The sequence below is a fragment of the Diceros bicornis genome, chromosome 34 (assembly GCF_020826845.1).
Source record: "Diceros bicornis minor isolate mBicDic1 chromosome 34, mDicBic1.mat.cur, whole genome shotgun sequence".
NCBI classification, from domain to species: domain Eukaryota; kingdom Metazoa; phylum Chordata; class Mammalia; order Perissodactyla; family Rhinocerotidae; genus Diceros; species Diceros bicornis.
Window position 1 is genome coordinate 14225941 of NC_080773.1, and position 19668 is coordinate 14245608.

The following is a 19668-nucleotide window of genomic DNA, read 5'->3' on the forward strand; positions in this document are numbered from 1 at the left end:
GGCTGCTGTCTCCCAGGGCTGCAGCATGCTCCTTTTCCACTGACCTTTATACTTATTTATACAAAAGCGAGTAGTTGTTAGGTGGGGCAGCGTCGGGAACAGGAGGCAGAATCGCCTCACTGCCTTGCCCCCCATGACAGCCCCCCAATAAATGGGACATTCAGAGTTCAAGTTTGTGGAGTTTTTCTTTTGCATCGGAGTGTGTGGGCTCAAAGCTCCTGATCTGAGCATCAGTGCTGGGTGAGGTAATGGGACGACGATCAGTTTGGGGTAGAGGCAGGCTCTGCGTGGGCTGGTCCAGTCACCGGTGGTCGCTGAGCTGCTACTCTTGTGCCTGGCTCTGTGCTGGACAATGCAGGGGGCGCAGTGGTGACCAAGACAGCTCTAAGCCCTGCCCTCAAGGGTTCCCAGGACAGTGCACCAGACAGAATGTGGCAACCATCGTCAGGGCTGGGATGGAGGACGCCCCACTTCTGGTTTGAAACACTCCACTGTACAGTTTCTCTGGATAAGACTCTTTGCTGGGCACTGGGGACACAGCAGTGACCAAGACAGATTTGCTCTTCCCCTTTCAGAGGAGAGGCAACAGGTATTCATTAGACTAATAATCTCTCTCTATACATATATGTATACACATCTGAGTGGGTACTAACTGCCTGGTTGAGCCCTGACCCTGCCACTTGGCAAGCCACGTGACCTCAGGCCAGTAGCTACACCCCTCCAGGCCTCAGTCTCTCCACCTGGAAAGTGGGGAGGATCTAGTACCTTCCTTATAGGACTGGAGGATTTCATGGGTTAACATGGGTAAAGAGGTTGCCACATGTAACTGTTCTCAGAGGAATTTGATTTTTTTCAAAAAAATCAGAACAGAGGTGGGAGAGGGGCCTAACCTGGAGCTGAGGGAATCTTTCCTAAGGAAGCGACAATGAGCCAAGATGGAGCAGTGAAGGAGTCAGCAGAGGGCTGCAGTGGAGTACGACAGGGACCTGGAAGGCGAGTATGGCTGGCTGCAGAAAGTGTGAGAAAGAACAGCCCAGGATAAGGACAGATGAGCTGAGGCCGGGAGAGGTTAATCCCTATCCTGTGAGCAAGAAGGAGCTGCTAGAAGCTTCTCTGGTGGAGAGTGGGAAGACCTGGTTTGCGTTTTTTTTTTTTCCCCTCCATCAGGCCTGGCTCCATGTGAACAGACGTGAGGCAGCAGAGGGTCCAGTGGCGAGGCTCTTGCAGATGTCCAGAGACAGGACAGTGGTTAGAAGGTGGTCACCAGTGAGAATTCAATGGATGCAACATTCACGTAGAATGGATAGGACATTGGGTCTGAGCTGCTGTCAGTCTCCCCTGGAGAGAGGGAGCTTGTCTATGAGGCTTCTGGTTCTAACCCCGGCCCACAGAGTAGGTGCTCAATACTGGGGGGATGGGCTTGGGGGCAGAGGAGTTGGGACAATACCCAGGATTGGGACTGGATGCACTGGGGTGGACCCTGCATGAAAGACCTCTGGCTGGAGGTCCTCAGAGATCCAACCCAAACCCTTGGGCTGTTGCACAAAAGGAGAAACGGGGGCGTTTTTCAAATGGTGACAGAGCCAGGCTGTGGCCCAGACCCAGTCCCACAGCTCAGGGCCGCAGCAGGCTAGTGGCTAGAGTCCTGTGGTCTGAGGAGCAGGGCCTGTCCACAGAGGCCGGCCCGCACCCCACCAGCAGGCACCACATACTCCCGGCCATCAGCGGCCCTCGAGGGCGAGAAGTCCGTCAGCTGCAGGTTGCTATCCCGGACTTGGTCGTAGTCCCACAGCTGGTAGTGCCAACTCTTGCCCTGCTTGGAGAGAAGGTAGACGACTCCTGGCGAGTCTTCCTCCGGCAGGGATGGTGGCTGGCGGGGCGTGTGAGGCACTGGGTGGAACAGGCCTGGCAGCTCGGGGTCCTCGGCATAGCCGAGACTTGGCACATGCTGCACGCCCAGCAGGACCCCTGGGAGGAGAGGGGGAGGCTGTGAGTGGGAGCTGAGCCCTGACGAGGTGCTGGGGCTCACTGAGTGCACCCCACAGCCCTCCAGGGTAGGTGCTGCCTCTATCCCCACGGTACAGAGACGTCAGCAGGGACCACAGGCAGGGCTGAGATCTGCACCCAGGGTGTCTGGCTCCACAGCTGCAGGCAAGTCCTGCCTCCTCCAGCCTGTCAGCACAGGGAGCTGGGAGGCGGCGCTAAAAAGAGCAAACAGCCATTTGCATCACAAAGAGATACTCAGGGAGGAGCCCTCCAGGCCACAGACCCACGAGGGGCCCAAGTGGAGCCTCAATCCAGGCCACCTGACACCCGCAAATCCATCCTTCTTTCAGGCAGGTGGAATGATGACAACGCTCATCACAGCCAACACTGAGACGTGTAACGTGCCAAGCCCTGTTGTACGAGTTCTATGTGCTCAGCCTGTAAAGCAGCCCTGTCAGTGGGTGCTACTGTCACCTTGATTTCCAGATGGAGAAATGGAAGCCCAGAGCAGAGCCTGGGAGTGGCTGGACCGGGCCTGGAGCCCAGACTGTCCGATCCTAAAGTCTGCACTCTGAGCTTGTGCATGGAAACCCCCACTGGCAGACACTGAGGCACCTGCTGTCTGCCAGGTCCCTGCTAAGTACCCTCTGGGGACAGGGATGGCCCAGCCCTTGTCCTCGCCTCGAGGGGACTGGGGAGGTGCCAGTGCAAGGGTGAAACTGTGAGGGGGGGTGACGGGGGGCTGGGGAGATCCAGCGTGAGGGCTCAGGGGTGCAGGGGGCGACCCACCTGCGCTCACTGCCCAGTGGGCCTTGTAGCCCTTTCTCTGACACGGCTCGTGGTTGAAGTCCTCATCGTAGCTGGTGCTGGGGTTAAGGCCAAAGCTGTGGTGTGGCCCTGGGACCCACCCTTCTCCATCCCCACCCTGCTCTCTTCCCGGCCTTGGGATACGGGATGAGCAAGGGATTTCCAGCGACAAGGTGCTGCAGGACACGGTCTCTGTTGGGACCGCCCAGGCCTCCAGAAAGCAGCTCAGCCTGGCAGCCCAGCGCCTCCCGGGCCAGCCTGCCCACGTTGGCCACTGCAGACAGAGCAGACACAGAGCAAGGCATCACTGTGTGCCTGGGACCGTGCCAAGGGCTCTCTGGGGATCGAGCCTCTAGCTCCCACCATGACCATCACCTCTTTGTACAAACGAAGAAAATGAGGCTCCAAGAGGGTAAGCTGCTTGGCCAGGGCCACACAGTAGGGGGTAGCAGAGCTGGCTGGGAACCCAGGCAGCCTGGCTCAAGTCTACCTTGTAATACTCTGCTCTACCGGGTGGGGAGACGGGCCTGAGGAACAGAATAAGTTCCCCTCATGCACCTGGCAGTGTCCCACCCAGCCTCTCCAGTCCCCTGCTGGTGAAGAACACCTGACTTGCAACCCTTCTGCACCCAACTCACCAGAGAACATCTCTCCCTGGGCCGTGTAGCCTCTCTCCACAGCCATGTGCACGAGTCTCTCCAGGGGGACACCGCTGGGGGGCGCCAGGAGAGTGCCTGCCATCCACAAGGCCACCAGCCCACACCTGGGGAGAGCCAGGCCCAGCCCCTCAACCTGAGTCATGTCTTTACTGGGCACTCCTTTGCCCCAGAAGCTGAAGTTTGGGTAACAGGTTTGCTGCCCTGGGGAAGTTCCCCTCCCCTCTCTCAGGCCGGGTGGGGACACCTGACTCCCTTTCATGAGAGAGAGGATGGCCAAGGCCTGAGCCCAGGGCTGGAGGGCTGGAGGTGGGGTGAGAGGGTGGGCACAGACGTCACCTGGGCTTCAAAGAGGAGTAGGTGCAAAAGTGGAGTTAGAGATGAGGGACCAGGTTCATTCATTCACTCACCTGCTCATTGGTGCCAACTCTGTCTACTGCGCATGCACCCAGGACCTCAACTTGGTAAGTTCCCCTTCCCGCCCCCCCACCTCCCCAGCCTGCCTCCTCCCACTCCTCCCACCCTCCTGGGTCAATCCTCACGAAGCCCAGCAAAGGCAGGGGCTCGGAATGCCTGGCCGGCCAGGGGGCTGGAGTTCCGCATCAGGGCACGTACTGAGGGCCTTCTTGGATGAGGGAGGGCAGCTCCGCACAGAAGAGGATCCACCGCAGGTCACTCCTGAAACTGAATCAGAGCCACACTCAGGTCACGTGGGAACTAGCTCCTAGACCCCCGCCTTGAGGTCTGGCCAGGAGTGGGGTGTCAAGGGACGGTGATGAGGAGGAACACAGGCCTGGCTGTCCTGAAGCCCGAGGGCCACTCCTGGTTCTGTCACTGACTTCCTTCACCCCAGATGAGGGACTTCCCGTCCCGAGCCTCAGTTTCCTCATCTGCTCAATGGGAATCATCCTTCCACCTGCTGCTCCCTGCTCCTTCTCTCAGTTACCGAAGGGGCGAAGGTTTGCAACCAGGAACCACAGAAATATCTTATATAAGGTGAAAATTCCTTAATTCAGCCTTGAGTAAAACCAGGTAACAACATGCTCCAGGCCTAGAGATCACCTTCATAATGAGCCCTTGCAGGCCCGCCCAGCCCCACCCTTGGGGAGGCCTGCCAACAGCTCTGGTGATGCCAATCCCACTCCCTCCAGGGCTCAGGAGGGGGAGGGCCAAGTGCTTGTATTTCTATTAGAAGGCCAGTGAAAGGGCAAGGCTGGGGGGGCACCCCACCCTCCTGATAAAGCAGGTGCTATCACGGCACATGATTAAGAGCATGGAGCCCCGTTGCCTGAGTTCAAATTGGGCTCTTTCTCTTCTAGGCACTGTGGCTAAGTGATTTCACTTCTATGAGCCTCAGTTTTCTCATCTGGAAAATGGGATAATAGTTCCCATTGCATGAGCTGCTGAGCGGTTTAAATAAGTACTTAAAAACACGTAGAACACTGCCTGACACATGCTAGGCAGGCATAACGGGTATTGTTATTTGCATCAAATTTGCCTCACTATGGTTGGGGCATTTAGGGCAGATTATCAACTCATTTGGAGAGCTGGAAGTTTCCTCTTGGAGTCTGGGCAAATCACTTCTCCCTCTCTCACTCAGCCAGACAATTGGTAAACCGGGTCCCCACAGCCCGAGCCCAAGTCTAGCCCCTCCCCTCCCGCCTGGGTCCCTTGGTGCTCCAGCTTCCTGCTGGGTCCCCAGGTTCCAGTCTCACCACCTCCACTCCCCGCAGTCGCCTCCCTCCCTGCACAAAGCCCTTCCACGGCTCCCTAGTGCCCTCAGGACAGTCCACTTTCCTTCACATGGGCCCCCATGCCCTGCCCACCTGTGAAACCCCATCTTTGCCACTTCCCCTGTCCCCTTAGAGAAACATTTGCAGGGCCTTTACAAGAACATGTCTTCCTTTCACTCTAGTCTCGGCACAAGCTGCTTACTCTCGTGACACAGCCCTGCAGGACTTGCTCAACAGCTCTCAGGGGTCCCATTCTCCAAGCAGGTCCCCCTCACCCCCAGCCTGGGTTGGGCACTCCCTCTGGGTGCCCAGAGTTTTGACTGCTCTGGGCTGTCACTCTCTGGTGGAGGGAGGGATCTGTCTCACTGGACTAGATGCTTGTGATACCAGTTCAACCCAAGGTTGACATAAGGAAGCCATATTGAAGAAAAGAACCCATATTGTAACTTTGAACGACCTTCCATTAACTAACCCAGACATACTCTGTAGATTTTATGGCCCCTTCCAACTGCTTTACATGGATAACTTTATTCTTCTGAGTCCCTTAGGAATGTGGTGACCCCTGGGCAGAGAGTCTATGCTGACTGCCATCATCAATGACAACTGAAAGATCAGGGTATAACACCCTGCTCAGCTCTCTGACCCGTATCTAGTAAAACAAAGACTATCAGATGCCTCCCCCACCTGGAGACCAGCCCCATAGATAACTGGCCTGTAGTCCTTTTTCCGTAAGATGGTTCTTTTGGACATTAGTCGCCATGTTCCCCCTTGCTAGCAAGCTGTAATGAAAAGTCCTTTCTCTCCTACCTCCTTGCCTCTTGACTACTGGCACGTCTTGCGGTGGGCAGACGCCACGCCCCCCCCCCCCCCCCCCCCCCCGACCCCTACCCCCTTGGGTGGCAACACTTGTGGGGGCAGGATCTTTCTTCAGGGCTGAAGGCACACCACTGCTGTAGCGGTCTAAGTAGGGGGCTGAAGCAGTCAGGCTGTTTGACGTTGAGGAAACGAGAAACCTCCCAGAGGAGATGGCTGAAGTGCTCTGGGGACAGGTGGTTCAGTGAGGCCCCGGGGGGGTGGGGTGGGGCACAGGGACCCTACCGCTCCTTGTGCAGCTTCAGCAGCCTCTTCACATCCTCTCTGCTCCTGGGGACTGGGCCAGCCTTCTCCAAGGCCTCCTTCAGGAGCCGGCTCTTCTCCAGGCCGTAGACATGAGGGGGAGCAACCCCTGTGGCAGGGGGTGGAGGTGGCAGTGGGGGTGGTGGGGGAATAGGGGCCTCAAGACTCAAGGAAGGGGGTGGAAAAGCTAAGTCGGGGAGATGTGGGGGTAGCGGAGGAGGTGGAATGATGGGGGCCTGGGGTGCAGGGGGTCTTGGAGGAGGGGCTGGTGGCTCTAGGGGAGGAGAACACGGAGAAATCATTTGAGAGTCTATGGCATAGGCTGGAAGTCAAGAATGGGAGAGAGAACGATCCTCCAAAATGAGTTGGTCTCAGGGATGGAGATTCTGAAGGTTTTAGAGCTGAGTCCCAGAATTTAGTGGCCGAGCCATCATTGAAAGAACCATGGTAAAATTTGGAACCATGGGAGCAGGGAGGAGGCTGACTCAAATCAGGAGGGATCTGAGGGTTAACAGGGCAGGGTCCTTTAATCCGGAGCTAGATTTGTGCTATCCGGTTGGGTTGCAAGGCTCAAGGAGGGCGATTTAGTAGGAGTTAACTAATCCGGGACTAGATTTGGAAACTTCAGGATCAATTTTGGGATATGAAGGCTCAGACCTGGGGTGAGGCGCCTAAGCCGTGGGATTTAGAAGCCCAGGGCTGAAGACTGGGTTATTCACGCTCTGTAACCCCTCACACTGCAGGCCCGAGTTCAGAAACTTGGAGCTGACCTTTGAGCCAGACGTCAAGAGGTCAAAAGGACACCTGGCAGGAAAAAGAGCCTACTTGTGGAGAATGTCCTAGAATCAGAGCGCAAAAAAACAAAGTCTTGCGGGCTGGGGAAGGCTCAGAAATCGGAGAGCGCTGGGAGCCACGATACCGTTGGGGTAGAGAATGAAGCCAGGACGTAAAAGGCGCCTCCGCAACCCCACAAAATGGCGGCCGCAGCTCACAACCTTTCACATGTCACGTGGTAGGACTCGCAACTCGTGCCCGCCCCTTTAGCGATCACGTGACAGAGAAGGCGCGGCGGAGGGGAGGTTGGGGCTGCCAAAGGACTGTCTCCGGAAGAGATTGCAGCACGAGCCGCGTCCCGATTGGCAAGAAGCGCGTGAGCGGGCGCAGCCTTCATTGATTGGTCCGGAGCCTCAGGCGCCGCAGCAAGCGGAGGGTTTGCGGGGAGTGGGCGGGGTGTTCCTGCCGAGGCGGGAACCTAAGTGCCGTTTTGATTGGCAAGATCTGGCCCAGGGGCGGGACTTACTCTGATTGGTCAAGCTACCGAATTTCCGCGCGGGGATTGGCTTGCAGAAAGACAGAGGCGGGGCCAGGAGAGGCAGCTTTGTGGTCGGCACTCAGAAGCGTAGCAGGCAGCACTTGCGGGAGCTGTGGCTCTGTTTGTAAGTAATCTCGGGCGCAGGCGGCCATTGACGCCGGGCGGGCGTATCGCTTGGCGTCCGAGCCTTCTCGCACCTCGTGTGGGGAAATTATTTTCCCACTGCGCGAGGCCAGGGCGCCGCAAAGTCGTCCCTCCTTCCTTAACTGGCTCTTACATCCGGGTTTTTTCTCCTGGGCCGCCCTTTGAGTGCGTGGGCCAATGGGAATCGCCACTTAGTACGCTCCGCCTACTGGGTCGCGTAGAGCATCCTGGGACTGGTAGTAAACCTCTCGAGATTTCCCTCACACGCGAGGAGGAGAAGCCGCGTGCTGCGTTGGCTTTGTTTCCCCGGCTTTGCCTCTCTCTTCTCTTCTACCTACGTGACCTGCCTTCCTCCTGGAAGGAAGATCCATAATCAGCCCGTTAAGCCCGCGCTGGGACAAAGGATTTGGAGAAAGCCAGGGCTGAAGTTATCTTTTTCCTTCTTTTAGCCCTACCTCACTCCATGGCAGTTCCCGAGACCCGTCCCAACCACACTATTTATATCAACAACCTCAACGAGAAGATCAAGAAGGATGGTGAGTTCTCGGAATAGTTCTGACTCCATGCTGTCCCGCAGGAGCTGGCCGCCTCTTCCATCCCCAGTATCTACTTCCTTTCCTGAGCTTCCTCCAGCCAAACTGTTAGAGTTGACCCCTCGGCCTTTGCACGTGCTGCTTCCGCTGTCTTTAACGCTCCTCAGCTCATCTCCCGCTCCGCGCGGTAACCTGGTCACTGTTGCTCGTCCTTCCAGGTTTCAGCTCACAGGACCCCTCCTCCAGGAAGCCGTGCCCATCCCCTTTCCCCTCAGGTGCCTGCCTCTGACTTCCCACGGGCCCTAGACATCCCCTCCTCAAGCCCTGATCCTTCTAGGCTGTCATGGGGCTGTCCCTCCGCTGGCCTTTGAGCTCCCTGAGGGTTAGAACTGGGACTGTCTTGGTCACTGTCGTGTTCTCAGTGATCAGTCCCCAGTGAACGTGTTTCATTTCAAAATGAAAATGACAGACGTCAATTGAAAAAAAAAGAAAGTGAAATGAATAAATAATGATGGTTAACACTCTATACGAGGCACTGATGTATGAATCTTTTTTTTGTGGTGAGGAAGATTAGCCCTGAACTAACATCTGTTGCCAATCCTCCTCTTTTGTTTCCCTGAAGAAGATTGGCCCTGGGCTAGCATCCGTGCCCGTCTTCCTCTACTTTACATGGGACGCCGCCACAGCGTGGCGTGATGAGCGGTGCACAGGTCTGGGCCTGGAATCCAATCCTACGAACTCTGGGCCGCCGGAGTGGAGGGTGTGAACTTCACCACCACGCCACCAAGCAGCCTCTGATGTATAAATCTTGATCACGTGTAATTTTCACAACAGCCCTGCAGGAAGGAGCTGTTATTCCCGTTTCTCACATGAGGAAACTGAGACTCAGCAGTGATGTGACTTGTCCAAGGTCACACAGCAAGGAAAAGTGGTTGAGGCCACTGGTGTGGAATTCTGCTGGAGAACGCCATTCTTGACATCTGATGTACTCTCCCATTTTCTTCAGCAAGTTACTACCTTTATTGAACTTCATTTTCGGTATTTGAAAACTGGGCAAAATTATAATTCCTTCTTTGCACGGATGTTACGGGGCTTGAATTAGCTAAACCTCCATGCAGTGGTTATTTTTTTTCTTTTTTTGGTGAGGAAGATTGTCCCTGAACTAACTGTGCCCATCTTTCTCTATTTTGTACGTGGGACGCCTGCCACAGCATGGCTTGATGAGTGGTGTGTAGGTCCACACTCGGGATCTGAACCCGTGAACCCCGGGCCGCTGATGCGGAGTGTGTGAACTTAACCACTATGCCACCAGGCTGGCCCCCAGTGCTTGTTTTTATGGTACCTGGCAGTTAGTAGGAGTCTGATAAATGTTAGCTCTCACTGTCACCTCAAGAAAATTGCTGGCAGAACCAAAGGAGCTTACTGGGACGAAGTTTGAGGTTACTGATCAAGTTGCTGTTGAAAACAAAGTAAGTCACGTAAATCCCCCACGTGCTTTAAAGCATCATGCCCAGCCAGCACCCTGCGGTGCTGGGGACACATTGGTGCCTGGTGCAGTCCTGGTCCTGCCTTCATGGAGCCACAGTCCAGTGTGGGTGACAGACCCGCTACCAGACAGTGGTAGCCCAGAGGAGCCAGGGCCATGACTGGGGAAGCACAGGCCGAGCGGTCAGGGCTGGGATTGGGCACCTAGAAAGAGAGATTCATTCAGTTTCATAGAGAAGGAGACATTTTGGAAAGGTCTTCCAGGTAGGAATCAGTATTTGTGTGATGATGAGTGGGAAGAGTGTTCCTAACCTGGACCAGCATGTGCAAATATCTAGGGGCCAAAGAGAGCTGGGGCATTCTGGGAACTATGGGTAATTTTGTGTGCCTGAGGCCTAGAGGAGAAGCTTCCAGTGAGCAGTGCTCTGATGGCTCATGGGGCCTTGTGGGCCGGGTGAGGCGTTGGACTTCGTCCTGAGGGCCTCAGGGAGCCAGGCAACAGATGCAGTCAGTTGTGAAAGAGCTTCCAGGTGTGGAGGGTGAACGTGAGTGGGCAAGAGAGGAGCCTGGGGAGAGCCCAGGGTCCAGTGGAATGACTGTGGCCCCAGCTGGGGTCACGGGGATGGGGGATGGAGACAAAAACCAGAAATAGCACCAGGAGAATTTTTGGTTAATTATTTCCCCTCAGACTCACTCGCCCCCACACACACATTTTCTTCTTCCCTGCCCTAGAACCCGTTTCACCAAAAATCTTCAGCTGAGGTACCTTCTTTGCATAAGATGGGTACCCTTTTCCTGCTTGGGTGGTGAGAGGTCTTCCCTTGGTGGAGCTTGACTCCTCCTTGCTGTCAAGTGATGAGGCATTTTGCTAGTGAGGTGTGGTGGTACTGGGTTCAGATGGACCTGGTCCTGGTGCCAGCTCTGCAGGGCTTTCCCACCACCCTCAGGACACTTGTCCTGGGCCAGTGACAAATCCTCTGGGAGCCTGTTTCCATGTTTGTGAAATTGAGACAGTTGTAGTTGCTACTCGTGGAGTTGTGAGAATTTAATGAAGTTATTTCCATAAAACACTTAATGATATCTTTTTCCATGTAAATGTTTGTGGAGAAATTTGTGTGCTGGAATCTGTACTAAGCATGGCGATACTGCGGTCAACAAATGGGACAGGCTTGTAGCTCTTCAGAAGGAGAGCCAGACATCAAGTAAACAGACATGTTAGGAGGTGGAAAATGCCATGAAGGAAAAGCAGGTGGGGTACGAGGAGGGGGAAGAGTCACATGAAGGCGCATTTCTTTAGACATGTGGTCAGGCAAGGCCTCTGAAGTGGCAACATTTCTGCTGAGACCTGGGTGACTAGAAGGAGGCAGCCATGTACACATCAGGAGAAAGGTGTTCTTGGTAGAGGGAGCAGCCAGTGCAAAGGTCCTGAGGCAGAAATTGGTGTGTTGGGCCTGAGAATGGGCTGGGAGGCCAGTGTGGCTGGAGATACGGGAGTGAGATGGAACGTGGAGAGAGATGAGGTTGGAGAAGTCAGCCAGGGCAACATCACCCAGGCCTGTGTCAAGGTGCTGTGGACGATGAAAAGAAGTATATGATGGGGGCCGGCCCCGTGGTGTAGCAGTTAAGTGTGCGCACTCCGTTGCTGGCGGCCCGGGTTCGGATCCTGGGCACACACCGATGCACCGCTTGTCAAGCCGTGCTAGGGCGGCGTCCCATATAAAGTAGAGGAAGGTGGGCACGGATGTTAGCCCAGGGCCAGTCTTCCTCAGCAAAAAGAGGAGGATTGGCATGGGATGTTAGCTCAGGGCTGGTCTTCCTCACAAAAAAAAAGAAGTATGTGACGCATTTATGGAGCAGTTGCTATGTGGCCTTTGTATGTGTGAGTCGTTCCTCATACGGCAGTCCTGTGGGGTAGGTATCGTTACTGCCCGCCTCTTACAGAGGATGCACACGACCACTTGAGTGGTTCTTGGCTGCTGCTGGTGTTGCTGCCTCTTGAGGGATTCCTGACCCACGGCATTCTGGGTAGGCTGTCCGTTGGCTGATGGTTTCTCTTCTGGGCTACACTTTCCTCTGAAAACGGGAGCTCAACCATACCAAGGCCTCTAGTCACCCGTGGGTCTTTCCTTCCCCACTGCAGAGCTGAAGAAGTCCCTGTACGCCATCTTCTCCCAGTTTGGCCAGATCCTGGATATCCTGGTCTCGCGGAGCCTGAAGATGAGGGGCCAGGCCTTCGTCATCTTCAAGGAGGTCAGCAGTGCCACCAACGCCCTGCGCTCCATGCAGGGCTTCCCCTTCTACGACAAGCCCATGGTGAGCGGCGTGGGCGTGGAGGGTGTGTGTGTGAGCTTGCGTGTGTGCATGCGTGTGCGAAGCGCTGTAGGAGCCTAGATGGGCCTGGACTTCTGTCACCTGTTGTCCAGTCCCTTGAGGATGGGAGTCTCTCTTCCTGTTCCTCAGTGTTCGCTATTCACTGTACTGGGGTCTGGGGGCGTGGGGACGCACAGTGACCAAGGGAGCCCCCAGCCCTGCCCTCTCAGACCCACAGTGCTGTGGGAGAGACAAGCCTGTCACCAGATGGTGACAACCCAGAGGGGTCAGGGCTGGGATGGGGGAAGTGCATAGAGCTGAGGTTGCTCAGGGGAGACACCTCACCCGGTCTGGGGTTCAGGGAAGGCTTTCTGGATGAGATAAGGCTCGAAGGAGAGGAAGAGTTAGCTGGGCGAGGGGAGGGAGAAAGTGTTAGGCAGAGGGACTGTGTGGACTTAGGCCCAGAGATAACCAAGAGCGTATGTACTTGAGGAAGTGAGTCAAGTCCGTTTGGCTGGAGTGAAGGGTGGGAGGTGGTGGTGGGGGCATGACCTGGAGAGCATGTCAGAAGTCAGGCTAAGGAGCTGGAGTTTGTCCCAAAAGTGCAGTTGATTCCAGGGGTGCTGGGGAGCCATGGAAGGGTTTAGGGAGGTGCCTGTGGCTGTTGGGTGGAGTGGATTAGAAGAAGGTGATTAGGGCCCACTTGTCAAGGGGAAACTAGGTTAGAATCCCAGGTGTGAGGAGTTGGGCCAGGACCAGGGCAGGGGCCGTGGGATGGGAGGAAGGGGGAGGGTTGCAGATGTTAAGAGGCCAAGTGGACGGCCAAGGGGAGTGCAGTCTGTGGGGTGAGGAGTGGCTTGGAGTCCCTGCCCTGAACTAGAATTCTGCCATATCACTGCAGACCTCTGTGGTTCTTCAGGCCTTTTCCCATGTCCCTCAGGCAGTTTTCAAGTTTCACCTGATTGGAATATGCTTCCCTGGACCAACTCCCCTGGGGAGGTGACAGCAAGTCTCAGCGCGTGCAGATCCCAGGCAGGTCACTCATGTGGAAGAGAGTGGGCCTGGGGCCAGCAGGGCAGCCTGGAGCCCTCCCCTCCCTCTGGAGAGGGCAGCACTTCGACTCCTGCCTGTTGTCGCGTCTGGAGTTGCCATATCTTCCATTGCCTTTCTAGAGCAGCTAGGAATTAGCTTTTGAGGTGTAAAAACTGTCAGCCTTTTTGTCTTGATCCCCTCCCCCTCTTTTCTTCCCAAATAATGGCTTGGACCATACCAGGCGCTCAGGTATCTGTGATTTCTGTCAGCTTGACCTTCAGAACATCCCCCCGGCTGCCTACTTCTGACTCCTGCCCCGCCACCCACTGGAACCAGCCACCACCCTCCCTCGTCACTTCTGTAGCAGCAGCCTACCTTTGGTCTCCCTGCCTCGACCCCTGCTCCTCACTGGCTGTTCTGCATACCACAGCCATAGCACTGCTTGCAAGACACTCCATGACTCCCGGCTTTCTCAGGAAAAGACAGGGTCTCACCCTGGTCCCCAAGGTCCCCTGGTGCCTCTGTGACCTTGTCTCCTCCCTCCTCATCCACAGTAGCCTCCTTGCTGTTGTTTCTTAAAAATACCTTGCACGCCTGAGCTCTTTAATGGCTGTTCCCTTTGCTAGAGTGCTCTTTCCCTAGATGTCTACATGTCTCTCTCCCTCCCTGTGTGTCTACACCAGTGTGACCTCACTGAGGTCTTTGCTGGCCACACTCCCTGAAAATTTCAATTCTTCTGAACACTTCACATCCCCTTCTCCAATTCTATTTTTTTGTACTTTAGCTTTCCTTTATTCCAATGTAACGTAGTTATACACAATGTTCTTCAGGAAATGGGGTAATATTACCTTCTTTTTCTTCATAGCCCAAGGCACAGAGTGAGAGAGGCTACACACTCAGGGAGTAGTAGGGGCCAGGCACGAATGTGAGTCAAGGTGGCAGTTGTAGGAAAAAACAACTGCCGGAAAATATCCAACTACAGTGGGTATAAAAATACAAATATCTGACAATGGAAGTTATATTTTAATACTAGTTTGGAAAAAAATAGCAAATTGACAAATATTTAATAATTAATATTTCTTTGCAACTAATTTCTCCTTGAGATTTGAAACCTGACACACCTTTCCTTCTGCTTCCTGATGTCGGTGTCAGATCTTGTATTTTGAGTTGTTTGGTATAGGATTCAGCCTTAAATCCTTTAATTAGGAGCAATACTTCATTTTCATCATGAAAAATACTCACTAAATAGGTGCGTTTAAACAAGGAGGGAACCTTTTGCACAGTGACTTTTTAATATATCCAGTTCAATTTTTTTTCTTGTTTTCTTCTTTTTTTTTTCGCTGAGGAAGATTCGCCTTGAGCTAACATCCGCTGCCAGTCTTCATCTTTTTGTATGTGAGCCACTGCCACAGCATGGCCACTGACAGATGAGTGGTGTTGGTCTGCACCCAGGAAGCGAACCTGGGCCACCAAAGCAAAGTATACCGAACTTAACCACTAGGCCACCAGGGCTGGCCCTCCAGTTCACTTTATCATCTTCTTTGTCATGTCTTCCCCACTGAATAATCTCCATGAGGGCAGGGCTTTTGTCTGACATGCTCATTGCTGCACCCCCAGAGTATAGATTCTCCACAAACAAGTGAGAGATTTAGACTAAACTGTTTTGTGTGACTGGAAACCCCCTGCATAGTGCTCCTGTCCTGGACGTGTTTCTGGGGCTTCTGCCTTTGGCCTGATGATCAGGCTGTCCCATCTTGCCTTCAGAATCCCAGCAACCCCCTAACTGAGCACTTACCACGTGCCAGGTACTGTTGGAAGCACCTTTAGTCCTCACAGTCATCCTTGGAAGTGGGAATATCACAATCCCCATTTTCCAGATGAGGATGCTGAGGCCAAGTGGTCTCTATAACGTGGCTCACCAAGCTCGCGGGAAGGTCTCCCTTTGCACCCAGGCGAAGTGGCTCTGAAGTCCACTCTCCTGAAGGCTTCTGCTGTTTGGCAGCGCATCCAGTACGCCAAGACCGACTCGGACATCATTGCCAAGATGAAGGGCACCTTCGTGGAGCGGGACCGCAAGCGCGAGAAGAGGAAGCCCAAGAGCCAGGAGACCCCAGCTGCCAAGAAGGCCGTGCAGGGTGGGGCAGCTGCCCCCGTGGTGGGCGCTGTCCAGGGGCCTGTCCCGGTAAGCCGGGGCCCAGAGACGCAGCCCTCTCCCCACCAGGCCTTCCTCAGCCACATGGCCTGGCTTGGGGCCGGGTGGGAGGGGTGTCCTCTGGGGGGAGTTGAGCACCTGGATAATGATCCCTGCACTCAGAAATGCCTGTCCCTGCCTGCTGGCCTGCCTGCCTGTTTCTCAGGACCTTTCTTTCTCTGTGTCTCAGTCTCTCGGTCTCCTTCACCTTGATTTTGCCAGGTGTCTTTTAAGTCAGTGTCTGTGTAGCAAATCCAGAGGAAGCTACTAACGAAGAGTTAGGATTAATAAGTGAATTTAATTTGGCAAGATTGCTGTATATAAGGTCAATATGGAACAAGCAAGTAGACTTCAAATTGAAAAATGGCACTGAGGAGTAAATCCAACAAAAGATGTGCAGAACAGCCACACTGAAGCTACAGAACGTTGCTGAGAGAGCTTGGAGATGACCTTAGTTAACAGGTGGAAAGGCTCTCTGTGGGAAGGCTCACTGTTGTTAAACTGTCATTTCTAGATCTAAGATTCAACACAATTCCAATCAAAATCCTAACAGGAGTTTTTGGGGACACTGACAGGCTGTTTCTAAATGCTTGTGGAAAGGCAAAGCAAGGCAGATGAGGAGGAGAAAGCCAGGGGACCTGTCATGGTAGTCAAGATGGTGAGGTATTGGCATAAGGGTAGGAAGGTGGACCAGGGGTGCAGAATAGAGTCCAGAAGCAGATCCACACGTGTATGGTTCCTCCATGTGTGATGAAGGTACCCCTGCAATCCATTGGTAACGGACTTTTTCCCCTAATAAGTGATGCTGGGCCAGTTGCACGTCTGTAAGGGAAAAAATTAGCCCTACTTCAACTGTCTATAAGTTAATGTGAGATGAATCATAGACCCGAATGAGACAGCTAAAACAATAAAGGTTCTAGAAGAAAACAGGAAAATGTCTTCAGCTTTGGTAAGGGCATGACAAGTGGAAGCATCCTGTTTTCTAAACAGGATATAGAAAACACCAAGTACTACAGAAAAGGTGGATGAATTGGACCCCCTCCCTAGGTCTCCGCGTCGGCTTTCCTGATAGGTCTCGCTGTTTGTCCAACTCACACTTCTCTAGTGTCAGCGATGGTGTCTGGGTTACTGTCGAGCTTCCCCACTGTCACCCTCGCCTCTTCGTGCCCAGCTTTCTGTCCACATTTGACTCTTCAGATTGTGGTTCCTGTTCCAGCAGCCCCCATCTCCCCTGGGTGCACGGGCTGTGTGCCATCCGACCATTCCCCTTCTTCCCGCACCACCACCCCTCCCATTTCTCTCTGCACCTGCCCTTCCCAGCTCTGCCTTCCACTGTTACTTTTCTCTGTAGGTCTCTGAGTCTCTTTCTTTTTCCTTAAAGTTTATTTTTAGAAGCAAAAGTACAGCATGCTACTGTGGTGTTTCTCCACCCTTTCTAATTAATGTTTTGATTTCTTTCATAGTCTTTTTTTCTACTCATATACTTAGAAACAAAGTTAGGTCATACTGAGTAATTTTTTTTTCTTTGTTTTTTTTTTGGTGAGGAAGATCGGCCCTGAGCTAATATCCGCTGCCAATCTTCCTCTTTTTTCTGAGGAAGATTAGCCCTGAGCTAACATCTGTGCCCGTCATCCTATATTTTGTATATGGGATGCTGCCACAGCGTGGCTTGATGAGTGGTGTGTAGGTCTGTGCCCGGGATCTGAACCTGCGAACCCTAGGCCGCTGAAGCGGAGCGAGCGAACTTAACCACTACGCCACCAAGCCAGCCCCCTGACTGTAGTTTTTATGTTAAAAATTTTTTTAACTCTTTGTGATTGGATGTCCCTCCGTGACCCTGGGTCTGTTTTGCCCCATCTAGCTCTCATTGGGTGCCTTTTTCACCTCTCTCCGAGTCTGGATCTTTCTCCCTGTGTCTCTCACGCCTCGGGTTTCCTCTAACAACCTTTTCTCCTCTCACCTCCTGCTGACACCGAAAGCAGGTCTCCTCCCCCGTGCTGGCCTCCAGCTCAGTCCTGCCCTCCCTCTCTCCACAGGGCATGCCGCCCATGACGCAGGCGCCCCGCATCATGCACCACATGCCAGGCCAGCCTCCCTACATGCCGCCGCCGGGCATGATCCCGCCGCCAGGCCTCGCCCCCGGCCAGATCCCACCGGGCGCCATGCCCCCGCAGCAGCTTATGCCGGGGCAGATGCCACCTGCCCAGCCTGTAAGTATCTAGTCCTCCTGGGGTCTCGTGTAAATAGTCAGAACATGAGGACAGACGGACTGGTGGGGATGCTGTTGTCGGTTGGGTGGTCTGGGCAGGCCTCCCTGAGCAGCTGCTGTTGGAGGATGAGGATGAGGGTGTGCAGTGGGGTAAGGCCCTGGGGCGGAGAGGGATTGGCATGTTTGTTGGAGGAGCTTTGGAAGTTCAGGGTGAGGCTGGAGCAGCAGCCAGCACCTAGATCCATCCAGCGAACTTCTGCTGGGCACCTGCTTATGGATACGGCAGTGCCCCCTGGTGGCTTCCAGTGTAGTGGGGGCAAGGCGGGGTAGACAGCAACGACATAGGGCATGTCAGGGGAGGGTCTAGAAGGAATTCAAGCAGGGTGGGGTGGAGAGCAGGAGCACAGTAGATCCCCCACTAGACTCACGGGCTCCCGTCGCTCCCTCGCAGCTTTCAGAAAATCCACCAAATCACATCTTGTTCCTCACCAACTTGCCGGAGGAGACCAACGAGCTCATGCTGTCCATGCTCTTCAACCAGTAAGTGGGGCCTGTGGCTGGCCAGGGGCTGGAGGGTGATGGCCCCAAGGGGACAGGCCTCAGAATTCTAGTGGTAGAGCCTAGAGGCTGCTTAGGCTTTATACTCAGGACCACGACCTGAGGCGTAAAAGGAGGAGGCTGAGGCCAGGCCCACAGTCCGTGGGGGCATGGTGGTGACCAGGCTGGAGGTTGGCAATGGGCCATCTTCTGCCTTCATGAGGGGTGGGGGGTCCAGGCTCTGGGCCTCATCTTTCCAGTCTGTAAAGTGGAGAGATGCAAGGTGCGTATAAAACAGCAGCGAGATGTCACTGAACACGGGCTGGACTGACAGAAATCGGTGCGCTCAAACTGCAAGTGTGGGAGGGGGATGTTTGAACCCGTGATGCTGACGGGATGTAGACTGCTGTGGCCGTTGTGTGGGGTAACTGTTCACTGTTCAGTCCACTTAGCAGGGGCTTGTGCCACCTGGCAGCTCTGGTTCTGAGCGTATATTCTAAAGAAATTATTAACACGAGTCTCAAGGGGGTGTGGTGGGGCATTCCTCACAGTGTGTTGGGGAGCCGGAGGCAGCCTGGGAGAAGGGAGAGGTCAGTGCGGAGGCTCACCGTGGTGTGCTCTGCGGCAGTTATGGGAGCAGAGAGAGCAGCACGCCTGATTCTCTATAATAGCGCCGAGAGGAAATGATGAGAAACCGGATGAAACAAAAAAACAATACCACACGTGTACACCGTGTCCACAAAACAATACGTGTTTTGTAAGAATGCTGATGGAAAAAAGGATGCCCAGTCAACGTGAGGGTGGTTGCCTAATGGGGAAGGAAGTAGGGAAGGGAAGAGGGAAATGAAAGAACAGATCGTAAGAGTCAGGGTAGCGGTTATTTCTGGAGCGGAGGTGGGTGGGTTATGGTTCGAGAAGGACGGGGCTGGGGCAGTGTTGTTCCTTGATCTAGATTATGGTCGCATGGGTGTTGATGTTAAAGTTTTTCATTAAATGATATGTTTATGCTGTATGCACTTATTTACATTAGGGTTTCTCAACTTAGCACTAGTATATACATTTGGGGCTAGATAATTCTTTGTTATTGGGGCCATCCTCTGCATTGGAGGATGTTCAGCAACATCCCTGGCCTCTACCCACCAGATGCCAAATGTTAGGGGGAAATGCTGACTCTGGATCCCTGAGGTCTGTCCCCTTCTCTCAGGTTCCCTGGCTTCAAGGAGGTCCGGCTGGTCCCTGGGCGGCACGACATTGCCTTCGTGGAGTTTGACAATGAGGTGCAGGCAGGGGCTGCTCGCGACGCCCTGCAGGGCTTCAAGATCACCCAGAACAACGCCATGAAGATCTCCTTTGCCAAGAAGTAGCACCCTTTCCCCATGTCTGCCCCTGCCCCCTGTTCTGGGGCCACTTCCCCCCCCCCCCGGCTCAGCCCCCTGAAGGTAAGTCCCCCTTGGGGGCCTTCTTGGAGCCGTGTGTGAGTGAATGGTCGCCACACAGCATTGTACCCAGAGTCTGTCCCCAGACATTGCACCTGGCGCTGTTAGGCTGGAATTAAAGTGGTTTTTTGAGGTTTGGTTTTTTACAACCATTTGTTTTTATTTTCTCGTCGTCTCTGTT

The 19668-nt window shown here is 54.2% G+C and overlaps 2 protein-coding genes across 5 annotated transcripts; one reads left to right on the forward strand and one right to left on the reverse strand.

Moving 5' to 3' along the window:
* Window positions 1-10: 10 nt before the first annotated feature.
* Window positions 11-7746, reverse strand: ACTMAP (actin maturation protease). 3 transcript variants are annotated; one of them, XM_058529365.1, is made up of 6 exons: window positions 6281-7746; window positions 4065-4133; window positions 3432-3556; window positions 2938-3067; window positions 2776-2846; window positions 11-1968 (listed from the first exon to the last, which is right to left on the reverse strand). In XM_058529365.1, the coding sequence occupies exons 1-6, from the start codon at window positions 6598-6600 to the stop codon at window positions 1631-1633; spliced, it is 1053 nt and encodes a 350-aa protein (XP_058385348.1). In that variant the 5' UTR covers window positions 6601-7746; the 3' UTR covers window positions 11-1630. The 3 variants fall into 3 exon arrangements, with proteins under 3 accessions (XP_058385348.1, XP_058385349.1, XP_058385350.1); XM_058529367.1 differs by lacking the exon at window positions 2938-3067 and having other exon boundaries at window positions 1905-1968; window positions 2776-2852; XM_058529366.1 differs by lacking the exons at window positions 2776-2846; window positions 2938-3067.
* SNRPA (small nuclear ribonucleoprotein polypeptide A) lies at window positions 7640-19636 on the forward strand. 2 transcript variants are annotated; one of them, XM_058529369.1, is made up of 7 exons: window positions 7640-7734; window positions 8204-8290; window positions 11913-12085; window positions 15117-15296; window positions 17342-17515; window positions 17966-18054; window positions 19256-19636. In XM_058529369.1, the coding sequence occupies exons 2-7, from the start codon at window positions 8218-8220 to the stop codon at window positions 19413-19415; spliced, it is 849 nt and encodes a 282-aa protein (XP_058385352.1). In that variant the 5' UTR covers window positions 7640-7734; window positions 8204-8217; the 3' UTR covers window positions 19416-19636. The 2 variants fall into 2 exon arrangements, with proteins under 2 accessions (XP_058385352.1, XP_058385351.1); XM_058529368.1 differs by lacking the exon at window positions 7640-7734 and having other exon boundaries at window positions 8071-8290.
* The last annotated feature ends 32 nt before the right edge of the window (window positions 19637-19668 follow it).